Here is a 22,493-nt window from a genome sequence, read left to right as displayed (position 1 = left end):
GGGAAGGGAGTCGAGAGACCTGTGAGTCGGAAGGAAGAAACAGGCTGGCAGTGCTCGGGGCTATGCTGGGATCGGTCTGCTTTCCCACAGCGGAAGAAGGGGCTCCGGCTGCCTCCCTGGGGTGGGGGCGGCGCGAGCCCCGCGAGGGCGGTGGAGCCGGTTCGGGCGGCCGCCGCGTCTCGCCGCCTGCTGCGTACGGGTGCTCAGAACTGCGAGGCACTGCTGGGGTCGCACTGCAGCAGCCGCACGATGGAGGGGTCGCTCTTGGCTCCTCGGATGAACTCCTCCAAGGACAGTTTGCCTGGAAAAGAGAGCAGGACCCAACATGAGCCCGCCGTTCAGCAGCAAGCGTGTGGTGAAGGATTCGCACCCGGGACTGGGAGAACGGGGGTTGGGGCCCACGCCATTGTGGGGCAGCTGCACGGGGCTGGTGAGGACTCCGCGGGCCCTCATTTTCGCAGCAGGGCCATGGTGGAATTCCTTGGCACGGAATACTGGTGGTCTCCACGCTGCCTATTCTGCATGCAGTTAAAATGTTTACGCAGGTTTTTACTCTTTCAGCCACAGCCGCATAATAAAATCTCTTCAGCTGAAATACAATGGTCTGTTTCCCACTTTATTCCAAAAAGGGAGCTCAGGGTGGCATCTGGCTGCTGAGCATCCCCAGACCTATTTGGCTTTTGCTAGGTTGCAGCAATGAGTATTTTCAGATTCCCAGACCTAGGACCCAAAATGTGGGGTTGTTGTTGTCGGGTTTTTTTTTTATTTTTTCTGCGTTGGATTTTTTTTTTTTTAATAGGGAAACAGATTTGCAATGGCCTTTCCAAATGATATCCTTACGTCTGCCCTTCTGAGGACTTAGCCATGTTAGTCTCTCCCTTTGTCACCGAGTGATTAAAGGGGAAGAGTAAAAGGGCCCCTCGAGCCCCCCCCCCCCCATGAGGCTGAGTGCGATCAAAGCTTTTCACGACTCGGACGCCCATGTCCCACAGGCATGCAGAGCATCCTTGCACAGTGGTAGATTTCAAGCCCCCTTTGAGGCAGGGGCATCGTGTGGCAGGTCAGGTTTTCACTCATTCCAGGCAAGCCGAGGACAAAGAAGGTGAACCGCTGGGCTCCTCCTCTCCCAGAGAAAGGTCTGGCAGTGACCATATTCACACAGTCCCTTCAGTCAGGCGATTGCCTGCTGATTGGCACCTGCATCCTTGGTTGGAGGAAGGATGTGCCCTTTGAAGCCAGTGGGACGGTTAATCCATTCCAGGTTTCAGCCTGAATGGTCAAGGGAGCTATGGAAGGTGCTCGGCCTGTTTCAGGGACAGGGTTCAGGACAGAAAAGACCCTGGAATGGACACATCACCCCACAAGCACTGGGGTTGGGCGTTTAGGCAGCTGGAGCCCTGCACCTGCCGCACAGAAATCACGTGGCATCCAAGTAACACCAACACCTTCCCAAACCAGGGAAGGTGAGCTTGTTTCAAAAGAGAAGCACTTTCCAGCAGGGTTTTCCCATAGCCTTGGAAGGATCATCCTGAGCCATAGCCAGTCAACACGCGGGCATTTGCCGCTGGACAGCCCTCTGAGAGGGACGGTTTGACTGGGAGTCCTGCACCGAGCAGGGGTTGGACCCGATGGCCCTCTGGCCCCGTCCGACTCTACTGTTCTGTGATTCCATCATCAGACAGGTTGCAAAAGCCTCATGCCCAGGACCGGCTGTTTTCCAGTGGGCCCCAGTAGGGCCCTGCCTCTGACGCTTTCAGGCTGCAAGGGCGTCAAGAGAAGCATGACCTCGGACTGAAACGAAGCTTTGACGGGCAGGTGAACAGCCATCAAAGCCGCGCTGTGGCTGACAGTTGCCCCCCCCCTCCGCTGCCCCTGCACGTGTCCCCGGGGCCATCACGGCAGAGCACCACCAGCCTTGGCTCCCACTTCTCCTGCATCTCTTCAGAGGAGGGGGAGCTTCCTTGGCACTTCCGGAGGCGGGTGGGCTGAGCGCTTTATTTGCTTTCCTCATTGAGCACTTGGTAAGAAGTCTCCTCAGCTGCTGCTGCTCCTAGCACAGCTGTGCCGGCCCCGTGTCTGCCTTGCGCCTGGGCAAGCACGTGTGCAAGTGCCATTGGGAAGCGATATGGGGGGCCATCTGGGAGGCGGGTGCAGGACTCTGCCTCTGTACGCAGACACACGCATGGGCCTGCAGGCCGGCGGGGTGGTGGCCATGCACCAGGGCACCTGTGACCTGGGTCAGTGTCCTCATGGCTCCCTGAAGATTGGAAAAGCCCCTCCCGCTCAGCCCCCTCCATGGAGATGTGTGGAGGTGCTGCCGGCACCGCCGTCTCCGCGGGAAGCTGCCCGGGCCGGCGGTGTCTTCACGCGTGCGACGAGTCTCTCCTGCTCCCGCGGCTGAATGCCAACAAGCGCTTGCTTCTCTCCAGATCCACTTGCTCGGTTCACGTGGCTGCTCTTGGGGAAGAGACTCCAGCATGGAGTGCCGTCCAGTCTGGCTGCCACGACACCAGCATGTCACACCAGAGAGCAGAAGGACACATTTGCACGCTACACTCCTGGCCTATGCATGTTTCCAGATCCGTGTAGGGAACATCATGCGTGGTAGCCCCCGCAGTCCCCAGGGCGGACCGACTGAGCCTGCCTCTGGCACGCGGTGTGTCTGTCCAGCAGCCTTTGCAAGCGGCAGAGCCGCAGAGCTCACCTTGGGCAGCTCCGTCTGGTCCTCTGCATGCAGCCTTGTTGTCTGTCTTCTTCGTTCTCTTTCCACACAGCTGTGCAATACTATTTGATTTGCCCAAAGGGGCAAGAGCTCGAATTCTGTTTTCCTCCTTGGATTATGAGGTGGGAAGGTTGCTCTGATTAACCTATTACTGACGGTAATTGGCATTCCCTGCTCATTAACCTTTAAGCAAATCATTGGTTACATCACCTGCTGCCTTAATGTTTGTTTTCAAGGAAGCTGGAAGAATGTGGCCATTCATGGATTCTGCAAAGTCTGCAGGTACTATTCTGAAGCCATCAAGTCTCCTCAGTTGCACCGGGATTACTTTTTGCATTTTTAAACATCTACTGCATCTTGTCCGCACTGCAGGGAGAGTTTTAGAACATTATGTGCAGTGTCACCACCATCAGCTTCTAGGCTGCATGAACACTCAGTCTGCGCCGGACGGGAATGATTCCCCACTTGGTCATGCCTTGTGATGTCCAAGACTCCATGAGAATCTTGCAGGATTTGCTTATCCACGCTGTTGCGTTATCTGCACAAAACAATTTGAATGTTTAAAAACATGGTTTTGCCACATTTCCAAGTGTGGGCCCTGTCTGTGTCCTCTCAAGTCCTCTCATTTCCGCTGGGAAGCCAAGACCACAGCCATCGGCATGACGGAAGGTTAGAAGCTGTGGCAGCAGAGCAGCGACAGCTGTCAAGAGCGAGGCCGAGTGAAATCCATCAAGAACTGCCCTGTTCCCAGGGAGGCTGTCCACACGGCCGAGCGGAGCTTGCCACGTCCAAATGGTCTGTGGGAGCACTGGAAACCCTTTCAGCGAAAACCTCGGCCGGCATTCCCACCACACTGCAAAGCCGTCCTTGGCTGGGCTGCCCGGGAAAGGGCCACTGCTGCCGGCGAGGGGGCGCTCCCCTGCAGTGCAGAGCTCCCGATGAGGGTGTGCCGCCCAAGACGGGAAACAGCCGCTATGAGTCGCACAGCGTTGCACAGAACAATCCACGCGAGGCACGGAAAGGGGCTTTCAACCCCCCGCAGCCCACCCAGGCTGGTCTTTTCCATGTGCCGGGGGGCATGATGTGGTTTGGGACGGCAACACCTACTGGAGTGCTTCTCCTAGCACCAGTCTGCCTGGACACCACATTCGGCCTCTGGGCCTTCCTCCAGGTGTCGACCCCTCGAGGGGCTTGGAAGGGAGTAACTAGCGGGAGGGCCTTCTTGGGATGGCCTCCCATCTTTGGAAGAATAGCACCAAATTTGCCATATTTTGTCACCAAGCTAAAACAGCCCTCTTTGCAGAGGCCTTTAAAGACCTTCTTGATCTTCAGGGGCCTTTAGCCAGGTGCCTTTCTTTTACTCTTGGCTGAATCTTTTAAATTGCCTCTTATTGTCTTTTAATGTTCTTTTAAATTGATTTTTAATTCTTAATGTTTTATCTATTGTATTTTATTGTTTTTATACTTTGCTGTAAACCACCCAGAAAGCTTCAGCTATGGATGGTGGAGAAAATAATAATGATGGTGAGGATGATGATGATGTAGTAGTAGTAGTTGTTGTTGTTAAAGCAGCAGTCCAGAGCTATGCTTTGGCCATTCATGCTCGGGGGTTTTCACGGACTCACAGCACAGTGGAGCCGGAAGTGGCCAGAAGGCCGTCAGGTCCAGCCCCGCGAGCCCACCCAGCCTGGCCCCCTGCAAAGATCGGAGCCCCCCCACCCTGTCGTGCTGGCCAGCACGGCTCCTTACCCTGCTCTGGTGTCTCATCCGTTCGGAGCGGTGCACCATTCCGACCCTCCTCCCCGAAGCAGCCCCACATGGCTGTACATGCCCTTGAGAATGACCCCCGAGGGCATCGCTGAGCATGGCAGCCTGCTCGGCCCCCGCCGCGGCCCACAGGCCTCCTGTGCGGCCACAGACGAGCGGGGACGCCCTGGCCGGCCCCCCGCACGATCAATCGGCGTCGTTCCCCGACAGGAGGAAGCTGCCCCTCGCCAGGGCCCCCCGTGGCATCCCTCTGCCAGCCAGCCCCCGGCCCTCTTGTCCCTCCCCCACCGGGACATGCAGTCAGGACGCCCGCCTTTCTGCCGAAGCACTCCGGATTTAGTGACGAGCGTGTGCCTTAATCTTTTCTATCTCCTCCTTTACCATCGTTATTGGTATCCATCTGTCGGAAGATTTTTTCCGTCCGTTTCTCAGGAGTCGACTCATCCTCTGGCATCTTCATCACTGACGAGACCATTTTGTAGATGGCCTGCAGGGAAGGAACGGTGAGCTCAGTGAGAGAAGGGTCCCCAGCGGCAGCCCTGTGGAGACAGCTGCCTTGCTCGGGGCTTTTGGGCCACAAGCCCTTGGGAGCCCCCGGACCTCTCCAGCTCTGGAATGGACACACAGCGGCACAGGGGGCCATCGAATGGGAGGAACCGGCTTCTCCTGCAAGTGCACAAACCCAGCCAGCCCCCCAGCACCTGATCTAGGGGGCAGCAGATCCTGTTCCTGGCACTCCGAAGCCGGCCTGTGCAGCACTGCACAGTGCCAGCTGTCATTCTCTGGCATCCGATCGTAGCAAAATCCCTTAACTAGCGAAGCGGGAAGGCAATGCAGGGGGCTCCCCGAGTCCTTGTATGGCTTGCAGGAAGGGAGACCTGGGCTGGTGTGGGGGGGGTCCGTAACAGCCCCCCAGCCCCAGGAGAGTCTGGGCTGGCTCGCTGCTGGCAACCTCAGAGCCATTCCAGGCTGCCCTCCAGTGTTGCCCCAGGGGCTTCATGGCCACTGAATGTGCAGCCCCAGCCTGCATCTCTGCCCCCTTCGCAGCCAGCCCCAGACAGATGGCCTTGAAGGCCCAGGGTCTGCAGGGGCGAACCCACCTTCGCCCACATCGCCGAGTACCCAGAAAGCAAAAGCAGGCAAACAGCCTTGGCGAATCCAAGGCGGCGTTTCAAAGCCAGCCAGCCACGTCCCAGGAGGCCACATGCTTCGCCTGGCTGAAGACCTGGTGATTAGCACTGAAAATGCTGGGGCGGGTTTCTCTGGGGGAAACACTTGCTGAAGCGGCCATGGAGAGATCGCCCCAGACCCTTCTCAGCAAGGCCTGCTCCCCTTCCAACCCCAAGCTCAGCATGGGGCAGCTCAGAAAACACCGCTCCTGCTCTAGGGAGATTCAGTCCAGCAACAAGAACAGCAACAAATGCCCCCCCCCCCCCACGCAAAGGACCTTTCAGGAGTAAGATGCAGGTAAAAGCGAAAAGGGGCATTCTGCAGACATGCTGTTCTGTCCTGCCTCCAGCAGAGGGCACCACAGAGCTCTTTACCAATCACGGTTCCGAGTGGGCTGCATCCGGACAGAGAGGAGCCATTGATTGATTCTGGCCCTTGGCTGCCAACAGAACTCCTTCCAAAGGCCATCTAAGTCAGCTCCTGCCACCTAGTCATGGCAACAAAACCCATCAGCTGATTCTGCCAGGTGCAAATTACAACAGTGCATTTGCGGGCTTTCTTTTTTGTCATTTAAGGTTTCCAAGTGACCAGGAATTCTAGTATGATGAGGCAGGAAGGGCTTGTGTCTCGCTGCCAGATCTCCGCATGGTTCATCCTTTTACTACACCTTCATCACATTCCCACCAAATCTGCTTCTCTGCAAATGAAAGCATTTGCCCTCAGAAATCACCAGTACCCAAAGGCAGAAAACCAGCTTGTCCGGGGCACATCATCACCAATCGGCAACCTGCCTTCTCCCACAGCAGGCTTCCTGGAAGTTCCTTCCTGCCACCCTCCTAAATTGAAATTAATAGTTGATGATTCATTTGCTTTGTGGTATTTTGGGGTTCAGGCACGCTGATTCCACTTTCTGGAAAGGCTTGCCCAAGGACTGTCAGGGAATCTGCAGTGGCAAATTTCTCCATGGCTTGAGCTGCCGTGTTTCCACACAGGTCTGACCACTCGGCCTGAAAAGGGTGCTGTGGTTGCTCCCACTTGAGTGAGCCTTCGCAGAGGACGAGCTCCCAGCTGACGGCCTCAGCAAAGATCCACCTGGCTCAAACTCCACCTTCTCAGGTGTTCCCATTTCTCCCTGCCAAGGGCACTTTGCAGCTTCAACTTATAGCTATCCAGGACCCAGGACGTCTTTGCCCGCCGCACCTGTGATCCACAGCTACCTCTTGACAATCTGGACTAGTTTTTGGGTTCCGTGGGGAACACGAAAAGCAGGTGCTTCAAAACTGAGCTAAACACCATGTTTTTCTCAGTGTGGAAAAGAAGAAATTCCTCAAAGACAAATTCATTTTCATTTTGCTCGTTATGCTTGATGGGTCCAACTGCCTGAGCAAGCGATTTATCCAGGCTTCATTTGCCCTGCAGACCTCGGCTAGGATTAGGGGTCGCGTCTCATCCCCCCCCCCCCCCCGTGGCAAAGAAAGGGAACAGCTGCTCAGCAGCTGTCTCAGCCCCTCTCTAGGGAGTCAAGGCAACCTTGGGCAGTGGTGCTAGGTGGGCGTCTGAATCCCGTGTCATGGAAGATTCCCAGAGGGACCGTCACCCCACACCCTATACCTCTGCTCAGCTGCTCCATTGGCTGATAAAAATCCCCTTTAAAAACTTCTGCCCAATCTGTTCCTCTGAGTGTCCCCTCCCTTAAATTTGTAGCGCTGCTGCTTAGAAAGTGAGAAAGACTGGGCGTTAAGAGATGGCAAAGAAGGCTCAGACAAGGGCAGTCCGCTCTTCTCCCACGGCGTCCCCCATCCCTTTTCTTGCCACCAAAGATCCAATACGGAGGGAACGCACGGGCCCTTTTGCTTAGCAGCGCCAGGAGCGCCTGCGGCCCCAGCTGCCTCGAAACACTCAGAGACAAAAGCCATGGCGGCCCGCAAACCACCGAGGCTCCAGCTTCCCCTGAGCCATCGTGGCTGCCCTCCTCAAGGGAGTCACGCTCCTGAGCACGAACACACACTCTTGACCAGAAACCCAGCTCAGAGCATCCTGAATCTCGTTCCTACTCTGCCCAAGAGCCAACGCTCTCCAGGAGGTTTATGATAGTTCATGCAAGAGACTTGCTCTCTCTGCAGATATATACGCTGCCATCTTTAATCAATTTAATCAGTAGATTAAATTGTTGGTACGGACATGAGATTGGAGGCCCCTTTAAAGGTGCCCGCTCAACACTGGGCCTGCGGGCTCTAATCGGTGCCATCAGCGCTTTAGTCAGCAAGGCTTCCATTGATGGAGCAGGGGAGGGCACTTTTTTTGGGTGGACAGGGAGCGCGGGAAGCTGCAGCTGCTCGTTCTGGGGCTGATCTTAGTCTTCCTGGGGCAACTGCTGAAACAGGAGATGTTCAAACTGGCCGTGCCTTCTGGCAGTTAAGGAGCAAGTGGTGTTTCTTCTCAAAGAGCTGAATGCAGAGTCGCATCGCACATTTCACGTTTTCCCACAGTAGTCTCTCTCTGAACGGTGAACAATTATTCAAAACCACATCAAACTATTAACATACCCACAATACTCATAAAAACAAAAAAACTAAACAACAATAAACCCAGGAATTCCTGGGTTGGCTACCTGCGGAACTCCAGGAACAAGCCACATGCATGGCCAGTTCCACTTTTAATTAGCCACCCAGAACAAATGCTGGCCAGTGGCCACATTGCTTAGAAGGAGATGCTGGGCAAGAGCTGCAGCATGTGAACGGGCCAGCAAGGGGCTGAGAGCCCCCAGGGCCCCCACGAGCCACTCCCTGCCCCGGGGCCAGGCAGCGGCCAAAGCGCCTTGTCCCCCCCCCCCCCAGCCGATCTCCCTCTTGGCCCAAGTGGCAGGCCAGGGCGCCGCTCCAGCGGCCACTCGCCTTTCCCGGGCAGCGGCACCGAATGCTCCAGCATGGCGCAAATGCCCTGCGCTACTTTTTCTAAGGACTGATGAACCAGCCACAGTCCCTCCGATGTGCCGCTCCTGACTTGGGCGGGTGTCGCTGGGAGCCAAACCGGGCACTGTGAAGAGCGCCTGGGGAAAAGAGCCCCGCAAGCGCAAGGGCTCAGCATCACCGTGGGGTGGGGCAATCCTGCTGCGGAGTCCCGGGGGAGGGAGGGGGCTGCCCACCCACAGCGAGCCTGCCAGGAGCAAACTCAGCTCTCACGGGGCTTATTTTGAGAGCAAGGCGTGATCATTATCAGCACAGAGGGTGGCAATGGTGGGGGGGTCTCTGCATGGCCCCACTTATGGAACAGAGGCCCTGCTGTGGCCCCACTGGGCCAGATTTCCGTCTTTTCAGTGTCCTCTGTGCCGAGGCTTTAAAAGACTTGTCTGGACACAGGAGGGGCTTGCCCATTCCGGGTGCCTTACAGTCTTTCTTTGCTATGGTTTGGCCTTAGCTGTTTTAAAATTTTAATGTTTTTCTGATGTTATCTATCATTGCATTTTATTATCTGTTGTACAGAAAGTCGCAAGCCACCCAGAAAGTTTCAGATGTGGGATGGTAGGGAGAACGGCGCGTGAGCCCTCCCAGCCGGGGACTCCGGCCAGCTCTGAGGGGAGGCACCGGGGAGAAGAGGGCAAGGCTGTCAACCAAACCTCGAGGCTTCGTTGCCATGGATGTTTCTGGGAGCTCACGGATCCTTGTCAGCCTGTTTGGGGGATTTCCAAAATTCCCTTTCCTTCTCACTTTCAAACAAATACCTGCAGTGTCCCCAAGTATGCAGAACCGCAACCCTGTTTTTGGGCTGCTTCCCTTCAAGCCCCGTGGCATGGAAGCGCCCAAGCGCGAAGCCTCCTTTCCTAAGGGAAGGCCAGGCACAGCTTTGAGCTGCCAGCCGGGGGCCTGGATCCGCCTCGGCTGAGGAGAGACCCCTCCCGCGCACGAGGCCAGCTGGTCTGCGCAGCCCCACTGCCTGCCCGAAGACGCCTGCAGCAGCCGCACCACAGCCTTCGCTCCCCAGGGGCTCCTTCTGCTGGGGCTTTAAGGAAAGGAAAGGAGGGGAAATGAGCTTGCCCAACCTGGAAAATTCCTGGTCCTACAGGTGGCTTTGGAGATCTGGGAATGTCTACAGCTCACTCTTTACAGCTGTTAGCTCAGAAAGAGTGAGTGAGGGGGGAAGGAAAGAGGTGTATAAAGCAATGCATAATATGGAGAGATTAAAATGCAATGTGGGGTCATCCCCTGAAGCTGAATGGTGGGAGATTCAGGACAGATCAAAGAAGGACTTGTTCACACAGCACTTAATTAAACTGTGGAATTCACCACAAGGTACAGTGATAGCTACCAGTCTGGATGGTTTGAGAAGGGAATTCACCAAGCAAAAGCCGATCGATGGCTTCTAGTCCTCATGACTCCAGGAGCAGCGGCACTCCCCTCATGTACACCAGTGGCCGGGTGGGAGGGCGCCACTGCACAGGCTGCTTTTGGGCCTGCCACTGGGACGCCTGGCTGGCCTCCACGCTCCCTCCCCCATAGCTTCCTGCTGGGCCTCTGACCCTTGAAAATCATGTAACTGAAAGCACCCTGTGGCTCCTCGCCATGGTTGGCAGTTTTGGCCTACCCTCCGCCAAAGCAGCTGGAGCCGAGGTTGGGCGGTTCTGCTCCCATCTCACACCTTCCTGCTGCAGAAGCACCAGAGCTGCCTGCCTTCGGGGAGGTGGCCAGCTGGACCTCTGCATGGTCCATCCAACGCAGCATTGCCAGCTGACTCACAACAGCTTTTTTGGGGGTGGGGCACAGGCTGAACTTGATGTGAGGGCTGTGCTCCATTTAGGAGCTGTGCTCCCTCTGCAAAGACCCTGCAACCAGGAGACAGGCCCAAAGGGTGACACGCCTACAAGCGCCGGGCAGGCTCCCCGAGCAACTCCGCCTCCACCTTCACCAGAGACGGCGTGCGCGGCCCCGGCCCCCGTTTTAGCCTCACAACAGCCGCGCGGCACCAGTGCTCCCATGGAACCCGCGTGAGTGCGCAGAGTCGAGGCCAGGCTCCCCGGCCTTGCAGCACACGGCCTTTGCTGCTCCTGCAAGCCATGAAGGGGCACCGCCTGACTAAGACGGAAGCGGGCCTCTGGCTGTACATCTGGAGCATGGGGAGCCTCTGGGAAGGGATCCCTACGGGACGCTAGGGCAAGGCGGGGAGGGCAGGGCTACCTGCACGATTTCCAGCATCTCCTCCCGGCTGATGTAGCCATTCCCGTCGAGGTCGTACATGCTGAACGCCCACATCAGCTTCTGCTCCAGTTTCCCCCGCGAAGTGACGCTCAGGGCAATGATGAATTCTCGGAAGTCGATGGTGCCATCGCCGTTGGTGTCGAAAGTGCGGAAGACGTGCTCTGCGAACTTGGAGGCGTCGCCGTAGGGGAAGAAGTTGGCATAGATCTTCTTAAACTCTTCCACATTGAGGATGCCGGTGGGACAATCCTTGAGGAAGCCTTTGTACCACTCCTGGAGTTCCAGGTCCGAGAACTCGGTGTTCTCACGGAGGTCCTGCAGCATCTCGGGACGCAGCTTGCTGTTCTGCTTCCCCATGGCTGGGCCCAGGCCTCAGTCTGAAACAGCAAGCAAGAAGGAGCTTGGCATGGCCCACGCACTGGGGACCCAGCGGGCATCTGCCGGCCCACCAGGGCAGGTGTGCTCGCTCCAAGGACCCTTGTTGACCGAGGCTCTTGACAGGGCAGGTAGCTGCAACTTCCCCGCAAAAGGCACAGCAGCCCGAGCCGGTGAATGGGCTTGTGTACACAGCCAAGAGGGCTTGCAGCGTGCGCCCATTGTTTAAAAGCACAGGATCAGTTTACTGAGAAATCAGAATCTACATGCCTGCCAGAATTCATGCTGCTTGCACAGAACATTGACAGTCCTGACAGTGTGTTGATACTTAGAGAAGCATCAACACAAGATGAGTATACTGTTAAAAAAGTTCTGTGGCATCACTAATGTTACAAGATAGAAACACAGAAGCAGAGCAAGTCAGAAGGGGTCTCCCAGGCCATCTAGTCTGACCCCTGGCTCTAGCCAGCTCCACTCACGACATGCCCACCATGTGAATGTCCGGCCTATCTTTGAACACCCGCACCGATGGGGCCTCAACGACCTCTCGTGGAAGCCCATTCCACACCCTCAGGTTCCTAACAATCAGGAAGGACTTCCTGGTACCCAAATTGAACCTGGATTTCCTGATCTTTGCTCCATTGGAACGTGTCCTGCCCTCCTCTGCAGGGGAGAACAGGTCTCTACTTACCTCCGTGTGACACCCCCTCACATACCTGTATGTCGCCAACGTATCCCCTCTGAGTCTCCTCTTCTCCAGGCTGAAGAGACCCAGTTCCCTCGGTCTCACCTCATACGGCATCCCCTGCAAACCGGCCACCAACCTTGTGGCCCTGCGCTGCACTGACTCCAACCTGGCTATATCCTTTCTGGTATGAGGGGCCCAAAACTGAGCACAATACTCCAGTTGCGGACGCACCAGAGTCATGTAGAGTGGTAGTAATAGCTCTCTCGATCTAGAAGCCACACTTCTGGCTCTGCAACCAAGGGTGGCGTTCGCCCTCTTGACCACCGCATCACATGGCTGACTCATGTTCAGCCTGCAGTCAACCAGCACCCCGAGGTCCCTTTCACAAGTGCTGCTCTCCAGCCTCTTGTCCCCTGACCTGTACTTATGACACCCATTCCTATGCCCCAAGTGCAAGGTGATTCTGATCCTTCAAACATGCATGTGCACATGCAACCCATGGGAGTCTCTGCCTCTCATTAGCGTGTCAAAAAGCATCGACTTAAGCAGGACTGGCATTCTTTTAGCCAGTAAAGCAACAGCTCCAACTGCAGCCATTGAAAGAAATGCCAGGATGCCCTTAAAGGCTCTTCAGTGCTGTCCATTTAGCTGTCAGGCCGGTTCACTGCGACTGAGCCAGTAGCAAAGTGGCAGAAGGATGAATCGTTTCAGAATCTGTAAGGCGTGTACCTGTGTGATTGGTGTTGTGAGAGAGGAGGGCAGAGACCATTTGCTGTTGGTAGAAACCCTTCCAGAAAAATAGTACGTGTACCGAGCAACCTCCCACCTTTCTGAGAACTCTCTCAGATCAAGCACGAGCCAGGCAAAAAGGCTGCCAGGGGAAAGCACAGAGCCGTTCTTCACTTGCCACGAATTCAAGAGGCTGAGAACAAGATCTCCTTGTAGGAAGGGTCCTTTGATGGCAAGGGAGGCTATCCCTTGACGGGGAAAGTGCTGCCAGGTGAGCTGCTGGTGGGACCCTCCTCGGAGCCATTTTCTCTCTGCAGGCTCCTCCAGGCGCCGGTGGGGGGCGGCTTAATCTTGCCTTCCTCACAGGGCTTTTGTTCACTCAGACTTTGACTCCAGAATATAGGTAAAGCAGAACACCTAAGGAGGGCGTTCCGCCTCTGCCTCATCCATCCCACCGGGAGACCCCTTTGCGGAGAAGGGCCCTTCCACGCACGGCCGGCCGGCCACGAGCCGCCTGTTCGGTCCTGCGACGCGCGGCTGCCCTGTTCAGCTGCTCAGGTGCGCGGGACAAAAGAGCGCAGGGCAGGGGTCGTCAGGGCTCGCGGTGGGGGCCGCCATCGGAGCGCGGCTTGCTCCCTCAGCTGCCGGCTTACCAGCAGAGAATGATAAACACACAGAGAAATCCCTGCAAGAGCAACCGTGATTCCCCTCCCTGCACAGATCAGGTCTCTGACATGAAGTGCTCGCATGAGGCGGACTTTTGGGGCGGGGGGGGGGGGGCAACTTCCCTGCACAGGCTCCCATCCTCTGCCTGCCTGCCTGCCTGCCTGCCTCCCTCCCTTCCAGCAGCAGCTGCACCGTTTTTCACGCAAGCCCAGCGGCACGCGCAGAATGCCGGCACAGATGCACCCAGCGCCGCTGCTGCTCCCTCGTCACCGCGAACGGGGATGGAGGCGCCCCGGGGATGGCTGGGCCTCGGCACACGCCCCAGGCTTCCTCTCAAGCAGGAACGCGTCTGTGGAGGAGGGTGGGGAGGAGATGCTGCGGCTCCCGAGTGCGGCACTTTCCAGAACACGAACGCTCCAGGACAGAGCGAGGCGATGGGCGGCCGCGGAGGCTCCGTCCGAGCAGGGGGTCGCCGCAGTGGTCGCCAGCTGGCCCGTTCTCCGGCCAGCTCGTGATGGTGCACACAACTCCCCCGCCCACCATGTCGTCCTCGTTACTAGTCTTGTTACGGTACAGTGACATCCCACTTTTCTTCCTCTTGCAAAGAACCCAAGGTGGCTTAAAAGCACCTCCACCTCACAACAACCGCCCTGTGAGGTAGGTCAGGCTGAGGCACCATGACTGGGCCAAGATCACCCAGCGAGCTTCCTGGCTGAGTGGGGACGAGAACCTGGACTTCCCAGGCCCTCGGCCCAGCGCGCTAAACTCTCTGCCACAAGGGAGCTCTCCATGCTGGAGGGAGCGCTGCCCCTCGCGTCAGGGTGGCCCAAGGGGGAGCAGCCTGGCCATGCGGCCCCCCCCACCTCGCGCCTGCCAGAGTCCCGGGCAGCGAAGCGCCGGGCGTTTCCATTGCCCTCTTAAACTGAGACAGGGAGAGGGGCTGGATGCCGGCCCCGGCTGGGCGGCACTGATTTCCCCATGTTCCTGACGCCCCCGTCCCACCGCCACTCGCCCTCCCACCGCCGGAGTTGTGTGGGGTGCCCCTGCTGCCACCCCACCACGGGGGACCCAAGGCTGCTGATGCTGCAGCCCCCCTTCTCCCCCTAACAAGCAAGCCAGGGGCCCGGCCCCTTGCCCCTTGCCCGCATTGCCATGATGGGCGGGGGCTAGCCAACGCCACCCCGGGGTGCCGCTGGAGGTGACTCTGGAGCCCTCCCCGCATGAGGGCTTCCCTGGGTCACGCAGCACCGGGACCTGGACCCGACCTGCCTCCCCGCAGCCCCGCCAATGCCTGCGCCGCTTGGGGCTTGCACGGTTCGCTCCTTCTGGCTGGCCCACGAAAGGCCTCACCCTGACCCATTCCGCTGGTGGCCAGCCAGGCTGCTTTGCTCTTGGTGTGCCGTCCCCAACAGAACCAGCGGGGAGGCTTGTGGGCACTTTCTGGGGAGCCTGCCGCATCTGTCTCCACTAAGCCCATTTTCCAGCTTCTGTGCACCCCCCACCCTTAAAAAAAGAAAGCCTGACATTGTCACATCTCCAGCATTCCAAAAGAATGTTTAGGAAGCAGGAAAAGCTAAGAGACAGACTGAACCGCTGGGTGGGGAAACATCATGCGCAGGGGGAGCCATCTCCTCGGACCTTCCGGCCACCAGCGGCCTGCATTTCTCCTCTTCCCCCCACCAGTTCCCACAGGCCAGGACTGTTGCTTGACCCACACTGGCTGCCGTGTGGGGGGACATTTCCTCGTGCCTTTATTTTCTTTGCCAGATCACCAGGGCTGCATTGGGCATGTATTTTTAAACCGCTCTTTACAGTGCTGATATTTCCTGTTCCAACAGGAAGGTTTAATGTAAGCCCTGCTCAGTTGTATGGGTGGGGTGAAACAGGCTTAATTGGAGAGGAATCCAGTTTGCTTTTGATTAGACCCCCCCCCCCCCCCCCCCCCGGCAGCCAGAGCAGCCCTTCACCGTCAGCACAGAGGTGGGCTTTGCAGGGAGGGAGCCTGGCCTTTTTGCTGCCTGGCATTGTGAACACCGACTGGTCGCGTCTTTCTAGCGTTTCAGGTGTGCTTTTTTCCTAGTCGGGCCTGGACATGTGGGCGACTAAACCCGGATTCTTTCTCGTACACAGCAGGGGCTCTCCCACCAAGGGAAAGGTCCTCCCCGCAACTCTGTACGCACAACTGGAACGCAGGCATCTTTCTACCCGGCCTCAGCTGCACTTGCTTTCCTTTGTGGACTCCCATGTTCAATTTTAAATTGCTAGGTTCACAAAAAGGAAGTTTGCAGAATCAGATCAAGACTCATCTCCTTCAGCTTCCCAAAGCAGGTCTGCACATGTCCCTGTGAAGAAGCCGTGGGGAGCCCTGGAAAACAGCCCTTTTAAACGGAACTGGCAGTTTGGCAGTGACCTGTCAGGCCTCCATACTCCAGCGAAAGGGACGGGCTGCATTTTCTGCCTTTCCCAGTATCCATAGCCCTGGGGCAAGGAGGGAGGCACTGGGATCCATCAGGGGAAGAAAAAATACTCCGGGTGGGGGATCCTCCCCCCCCGCACTTTTTGCACCTTCGCTTTGAACTAACCTTTTAACAGCTGTCAAGACTAAGCAAAGTGCCAAATCAAAAGAAACAAACAGAGAATGCTGGGAAGTCCCTCTGGGTCAGCAGCCACGGTGGGTCCCCACCGCATGTGCTGCCACCCTAGGACACTTCCCGGGCGAGGCTTCCCATTCTTGCACCACAGAAATGCCTCACTCCAGAGCATGGCCCTGCCCCTTCTTCCCTGGGAACAGGACCGCTAGACCAGCAGGTGGGGCAGAGGCCAACGCCAAAGGCAATGGATTATGGCAGCCACATGGGACTTGTGCTTGGAGGTGGAACAGTTCTGGATTCCAGGTGCAGGCCTCAGCCAACCAGGAGGGGTTCTGGGTCCCTGGCAGCTTCGGGCCGTCCCCTGCTGGGCACAGGGTGCTGGGCTAGGTGGGCCTTTGGGAAGCTCCAGCTTCAAGGCTCTTCTGATGGTCTGACAGAGCCCGGCAAACCAAAATGCTTTTTCTGGCCCTGTTCTAGTCTGGAGCCTGGAAAGATCAGAATGGGGAGATGCCTTGCTGTGGCAGGATTGTATCTCAAAAGTACAAGGCACTTCGCACCCTAGGGAAATGCTAAAATATATCCATATGGTGGTCTTTAAATGTTCGAACGCTCTGCCTGCCAGAAAAAGCTTGCAAACACCTCCACCACTCCCACGTACAGAATAGATTCAAAGGAGAAATGCAGCCCTGGAAAAGCGGAGAGTGTTCCGAAAAGGGGCCGCGTGTGGGCAAAGCATCTGTCCGATCTTCATAGCGGAGCTCTTGGGGCATGGGCCTTCAATGGTGGGGACTACAGTTCCCACCCTTCCTCATTAGTGGAGGTACTGGCTAGGCCTGATGGGAGCTCCAGTCCAACGGCCCCCAGCCATATGTGGCCATGGGGATCCCTGGCTCTTCAGATGTTCACAGCGGCCCAATGGGAAGAGGGAATTTTGGCTAGCGGAGCAGAGGGGGCATCGCTGAGGAGCAGGGCACTTGCCACAGCCGCCACTTCCGTGGAGAAAGCACGTGAGGAGGCAGAACCTGCCACCTCTTCCCGGCTGCCTGGCCGCTCTGCGGGCCTTACCGGAAAAAGACTCACCCCCCACCCTGCCTGGAACTGCCCCTGGGCGAGTGGAGCACTCGCTTAGATGCCTGAGCAGAAGTGGGTCAGCTCCGTTTGCAGGGGTGGCTGATTTTCAGCACAGGGAGGAGCGAGATCGCAGGGAGGTGTGCCCTGACGCTCACTAGATCAATGCATATGTCACTGCCTGTTTCCAGCCACGTGCGTCCACAGCCACGGCCTGAATGATCGAGGCGTTAGAAGAAGAACGGGGCCGCCTCCTGCGCTTGAATGGGCCCGGCGCGAGGTGTCAAGAGTTGTGGCTCCCCACCCGGGCGCAAGGTGCTTACCTTAAGCGCGTTGGCTGTTTCGCTCCAGAAGCTGGGGCTGGCCGAACCGCTCCACCCAGTGGGCAGGCAAGGCAGGGTGCCTCACCCACGCGACCTCACGAAGCACCAGTCCTCTGCGCCTCCTGCAAGACGGAAGAGCTCGTGGTTCACATGTCATGGAACGCTCCAGGCCGTGCAACTGCTCTCTGAGAGTCCACGGCGGAAGCGACTTGGGTTGTGCTACGATCCTGCATTATTGCAACTCTTTCCAACGGCTTCGTAATGGTATGGGCTGGACGAAGGCTTGGGCTTTGGGGCCTGGGATTTGTGCGTAGCCTGAATGGGCCGAAGGGCCACCTGGCGGTCCTGCCTTTGGGGCAGCTGCCAGCGGCACTTGCCACTGGGACCACAGAATCCCTCGCTTGGGTCACTGCAAGAGCTGCCTCTGAAAACTGCTCCGGTTCCACAGCGGAGAGTATCTGACTGAGTCTAGAGGAAAGAAACTCATCTCGCTTGTTTCCAGCCACCCACACTGACTCCTGACCTCTTTCCAAGCACAATTCAAAATGCCACTTTAACCTTTCAGTGGCTTGAAATCTAAGTACCTTAAGCACTGCCTTTCCAAATGCACCCAGCCCAGATAGCCCAGCCATGCAGGGTGCTGACGGAAAATGGGCGTTTTGCAGGTGACATGCAGACCCCAGAAAGCTCTCCTCAGGAGGCACTGCTGGCATCCAGCCCCGTCCCTTTCAGCCCCTGGGAACGGCCAGGCGTGTTGGAGGGATCGGTTTCACCTACTTCAGTGTTGGAATTCCATCTGCTTATTTGGGTCTTTTAAAACAAATGTTGTTATGTAATTGTCATCCCTCTTATGTATGTAAGCCACTTTTGGAGCCTTCTGATTGAAAAGTAGATAACATAGCTATTAAACAGCATTCTCCAGCCCCTCCCCTGCTTCAGTGTGTCCATGCCATGACTTCCCCGGCCCGTATGTACCACTTGTGTCCCCCTGTCTGTGTTAGAACACAAAGGATCCTGAGAATCCCAGCTTTCATTCCACTTTACTTAAACGTTTCTAAAGCTAACATTTAAATATACTTTAAAAAAAAGAAATACCGAATGATTTGGTATATTTCAGGTCTCTGGAGGTTGGCATCACATTTCTAGGAATCCTGGAGACCTAGAAGGATTTCTTTAAGCAATGTCTTTCCAAATAACTTCTCAATTTTTTTCAGTGCCTTGTCTTGTTTTTCACAGGGTAGAGCATTTAAAAAGACCTGTGCCAGCAGCCTGGGGGCTACTTTTTGCTGCCTCATGTGTGAAGCCGCTCTAAGGGGGCTCGCTCACTCCCACTTGGTGCAAAGGGGCCAAGGCAGGCCAGGCATAAAACCCGCCACGTTGCGTCAGGTCCCAGGTCTTAGGGGCCCGGCTGGTCAAGCATCCAGGGCTTCGCTTGGTTCTCAAGACCCGTTCCCCCTCTGCCGCCCCAGAACCCCTGAGCTGCACTGCCACCCCTCCCCAGTACTCACCCACAGAAGAGGAAACCCCGGAAAAGGTCCCAGCACTGCCCAGGAAGAACTCCAGCGAGAGCGCTGCTCAGCCCCTGACCGCAAACGGCCCACAGGCCCCAGAGAGTCCCGCCCAGTCCCTCCTCAGCTTCAGGTCTCCCGCACACAAATCAAGGCAATGGGCTCCAGGGAAGAGGCGGCAAGGCTCAGCCCGACAGACAAACTCCCTCTTAGGGCAAAAGCATGAGGGCTGCTCCCCAGAAGGCAGGCCAGGAACAGACAGCCTGTGAATCGGGTTGGGGCCATGTAGCCATTCCAGCTGCCAGCACTCCCCCCTGCCCCCCTGCCCCCATTCCGAGGGAAGGGCTCATATGGGGGCAGAGAAAGAAACAGCAGAGTGTGGCAGAGGTTTGGGCCACCGGTCCCGCTCCCTCTGCTCAAAATGGTCCTCCCGGGGCCAGTGTCCCGTTTGCACCAGCGGCCAACCCGAGGAAGCCCGCGGCTCCAGCGCAAGGGAACAGCGCTCTCCTCTGGGCCTGGAGCCCTCTGGTGCGTCACAAGTCCACTCCGATCAGCCCCTGCCAGCACGCCTTCGCTTTATTGTTACGTGTGCATCTCTCTTTTCTCCCCTGGCAAGGCATTCTGGCCGGGTCACGCAGTCCTCTTGCTTCCCCTTTTATTCCCACAACAGCCCTGGGAGGCGGTGAGGTGGAGAGTTAGCGGTGGGCCCCAAGTCATCTAGCGAGCTTCTTGGCTGGATGAGGATTAGAACTGGGATCTCCCAACACCAAGCCAACACCCTAATCACTGCACCACTGCACCACATGGGTTCTAATGGCCATGATCAGGGATGATGGGAGTTGCAGTCCAAACACTGGAGGCACCAGATTCTGCCAGGTCCCTTTCCTGCCAGGTCTCTTTACACAGCAGAAGCTGAAGGCTGCTGCTGTGGCAGCCCTACATCAGGGTGACATCAGGAGCCATCCAGATGCGATCCTTGGAGCACATCTACACAGGAAAATGCCATCCAAATGCTCATTTGCTTTTCCAACACGTGCAGAGCACTATCCGGCAGGAGTTCAGTATCCAGATCGTTCCTGGAGAAGCCTCTGGGAACCACTGCTCTGGTCAACATCTTCTCATGCCGATGCCAAACACCTTCTGATGCTCCTCCATCCTGGCAGAGAGGCATTTCCCACTCTTCAGCTCCCAACATTTGTTCAGCCTCAGCCCTTCTGGACAGCTCCACAGGAACATTCCAGCACAGTGCCATCGGTGTGAATTGTATGCCATGTGAGAAGTTTTGGGACTGGGAGTGGGGGAGAATCACATTTTAAAACATTCCCTTATGTCTGAACCAAAGCAACCTTCTGTCACATCGGGGAGATCCGGCGGCCCAGCCTCCTCTTGGATGCCACAGTTGACGCCTGTGCAGGGAGGAGGCTGTTGCTGTTTTACATGGGAGATCACTTCTTAAATGATCTCCCCACAAGCAGTTTGATGGCACATTCCACACTTCTCACAGGAGCCAAACACTTCATTCTGCCGAACACACAGATCAGCCTCCGGTTGCCACCGTGGGCAAGAATTTCCAGTGTTCTTCGCTTTGCTTTGCTTTGCTTTGCTTTGCTTTGCTTCTCTCCTCCAAGGCAGGACTGGAAAACCATTTCCTCCTGCCAAACTCTATTGGTCAGCACCAAATTCTAGTACATGGAATTCTTCCAGCTCTTATCCAAGGATTTAAAACTACATTGTGGAGACCGGATGTCCTCCTTTTTCTAATAAAATGTGCAATTGTGCATTGCCATCAATGCACATGACACTTTAACGCACAAGAAACAGGTGACAAACAGCTGCTGCCTCAAGGAGTCCACACCTGCCTTTTCTGGGGAACCGGGAGCTGGAGCTGGACTGAAGGTGTTCCCCTTTAGGCAGTTCGAAGTGCCTCAAAAGTCAGGAACTTTGGCAGTGTCCTGACCATCCTTACCTCTTAAGCCTACCAACTGCAGTTGAATAAGCATGCACAGTCTGAGTTCTACACCTCTAGCCCACCTCACAGGGTTGTTGTGAGGATACGATCAAGAGGAGAAGGAAGGCTATGAATGATGCCTTCTGTTCCTCAAAGAGAATGCAATGACTAAATCAGTGGAACTGGAGGAGGCCCCCCAGGAATGATCTGTCCATATCGAAGAGGGAAGGCTGGAGGAAGCTGTTGCCGGCTACCCTTTTGCACCCCCCACCGGCCTGTGGCCTCTGCCAGGAGAGGCTGGCATGGGACGGCCACCTGCCTGATCAGACCAGAGGGGCCCTCTTCCTGCCCATCCCTCCAGGGCGCTGCAGGCGGAGTCCAGATCGCCAGAAGAGCCCCGATGCGCAGCCCAGAGGCCCGTATCCCCCAGCACAGCGCCCCCCCCCCAGAAGCAGCGGTCAGTCTGGGGCCTCCCGGGGCCACGGCCCTCCTGAGGGGCCTCGCGCAGCTGGTCCAGCGGGCAGCCACCACGGCTGGCTCCTCTCAGTGCCACCGGCTCAGCGGCCATTGCCACTCAGCTTGTGGCAGTCGGCTCCAGACATCAGCGGAGCCAGCCGTGTGCCCGTTCCGCATCCTGCCCGACCCCCGTCTCTTCCAGGGTGTCCCGGGGCTCTGGCACTGCTGGGGCAGGTGCCCGTGCCGCCTGCCGCTCTCTCGCACCCTGCACCCTTTTGCGCACTCTATTGCTTGGCCCACCCTTTAGTGGCCCACCCTTTCCTCAAAGCCACAGAGCCTCCACCCATCTTTCCCCCCAAGGGAGCCACTCCTGCTCCGCCATCTTTTTGGCTAGTCCTGGTCGGCGCCTTTTCCAGTTCTGCCAGAATGCAAAGGGGGGGGGGGGCACAATGGATTCATGCAAAGGCAGTTTGTACCCAGCCCCTTTCCTCTTGAACTTCAGCAGAAGTCACCCTTTCCACAATTGCTGCATGACTGTATGGACTGCACATACAGGTGGCAGATGTCCCCCGGAAGCATCTTGCCCTCAGAGATACCCCACCTTCATAAATGTTGGCTCCCTTAACCCATTATGGCAAATTGTCAGTGACAGAGGATGTGGTCGGAAGTCATGTCATACGGATACCAACTGAAGCTAAGCAGGCAGGGTTTGGTCAGTTCCTGGATGGGAGACACTCTGGAGCTGTACTACAGCAGCTTTGGATCCACAGTGCAAGAAAGATGAGGTTTATAACCAAGCACAATAAGTAACAGACTGGCTTCTTAAAGCCTTCAAAGCTGGGAGCTTTCACTGCATCTTGGGGTGCTGAAGCCCAATAGTTAATTATGTGCTGTAAACATCTGGTAAGGCACACCACCAAAGCCCATGTGGTGAAGACTGGAAGCACACAGTGGCCAAGATTGGGGTTTTGTTTCATTCTTCGCTGGTGATGCAAAGCACTTCATACATGTAGAGCAATAAACGATAAAATAAAAATTGCAGCTGAGACACATTCCCTGAAGGGCAGAGTAAAGGGGCTTAAGGAGAGAAGCATCTGGAAGTGCACAGACTGAGGAATGAGAGTTCAATTTGGGGCTTCCCCGTCCCCCATTTCCTTTTGTTTGTTTTAAGAAAGGAGGAATATCTGAAACAGCACAGTGGCTGGGAAGTCTGAGGAGCAATGCCTCTGGAAAACTGCCAGCCGGGACCGACAACCCCCCCCCCCCCACTCTCCCCGCAAGGGAATGGAC

The 22,493-nt window shown here is 56.6% G+C and overlaps 1 protein-coding gene across 1 annotated transcript; it reads right to left on the bottom strand.

Moving 5' to 3' along the window:
• Nucleotides 1-203: 203 nt before the first annotated feature.
• HPCA (hippocalcin) lies at nt 204-11,208 on the bottom strand. The gene is made up of 3 exons (XM_044431621.1): nt 10,831-11,208; nt 4,871-4,976; nt 204-301 (listed from the first exon to the last, which is right to left on the bottom strand). The coding sequence occupies exons 1-3, from the start codon at nt 11,206-11,208 to the stop codon at nt 204-206; spliced, it is 582 nt and encodes a 193-aa protein (XP_044287556.1).
• Between the last annotated feature and the right edge of the window lie 11,285 nt (nt 11,209-22,493).

The sequence above is a fragment of the Varanus komodoensis genome, unplaced genomic scaffold (genome assembly GCF_004798865.1).
Source record: "Varanus komodoensis strain SLA01 unplaced genomic scaffold, ASM479886v1 scaffold221, whole genome shotgun sequence".
Taxonomy (NCBI): domain Eukaryota; kingdom Metazoa; phylum Chordata; class Lepidosauria; order Squamata; family Varanidae; genus Varanus; species Varanus komodoensis.
Note: the sequence above shows the minus strand (reverse complement) of the source record. Positions and strands in the feature narration are given on the sequence as shown.

What these genes read in the sequence shown, in the direction of transcription:
- HPCA (XM_044431621.1), bottom strand. Translation starts at nt 11,208, where the DNA reads ATGGGGAAGCAGAACAGCAAGCTGCGTCCCGAGATGCTGCAGGACCTC. An exon ending in AGATGCTGGAAATCGTGCAG is followed by an intron (nt 4,977 to 10,830) that starts GTAGCCCTGCCC and finishes CCTTCCCTGCAG; the next exon opens with GCCATCTACAAAATGGTCTC. An exon ending in GATGGATACCAATAACGATG is followed by an intron (nt 302 to 4,870) that starts GTAAAGGAGGAG and finishes TCTCTTTTCCAG; the next exon opens with GCAAACTGTCCTTGGAGGAG.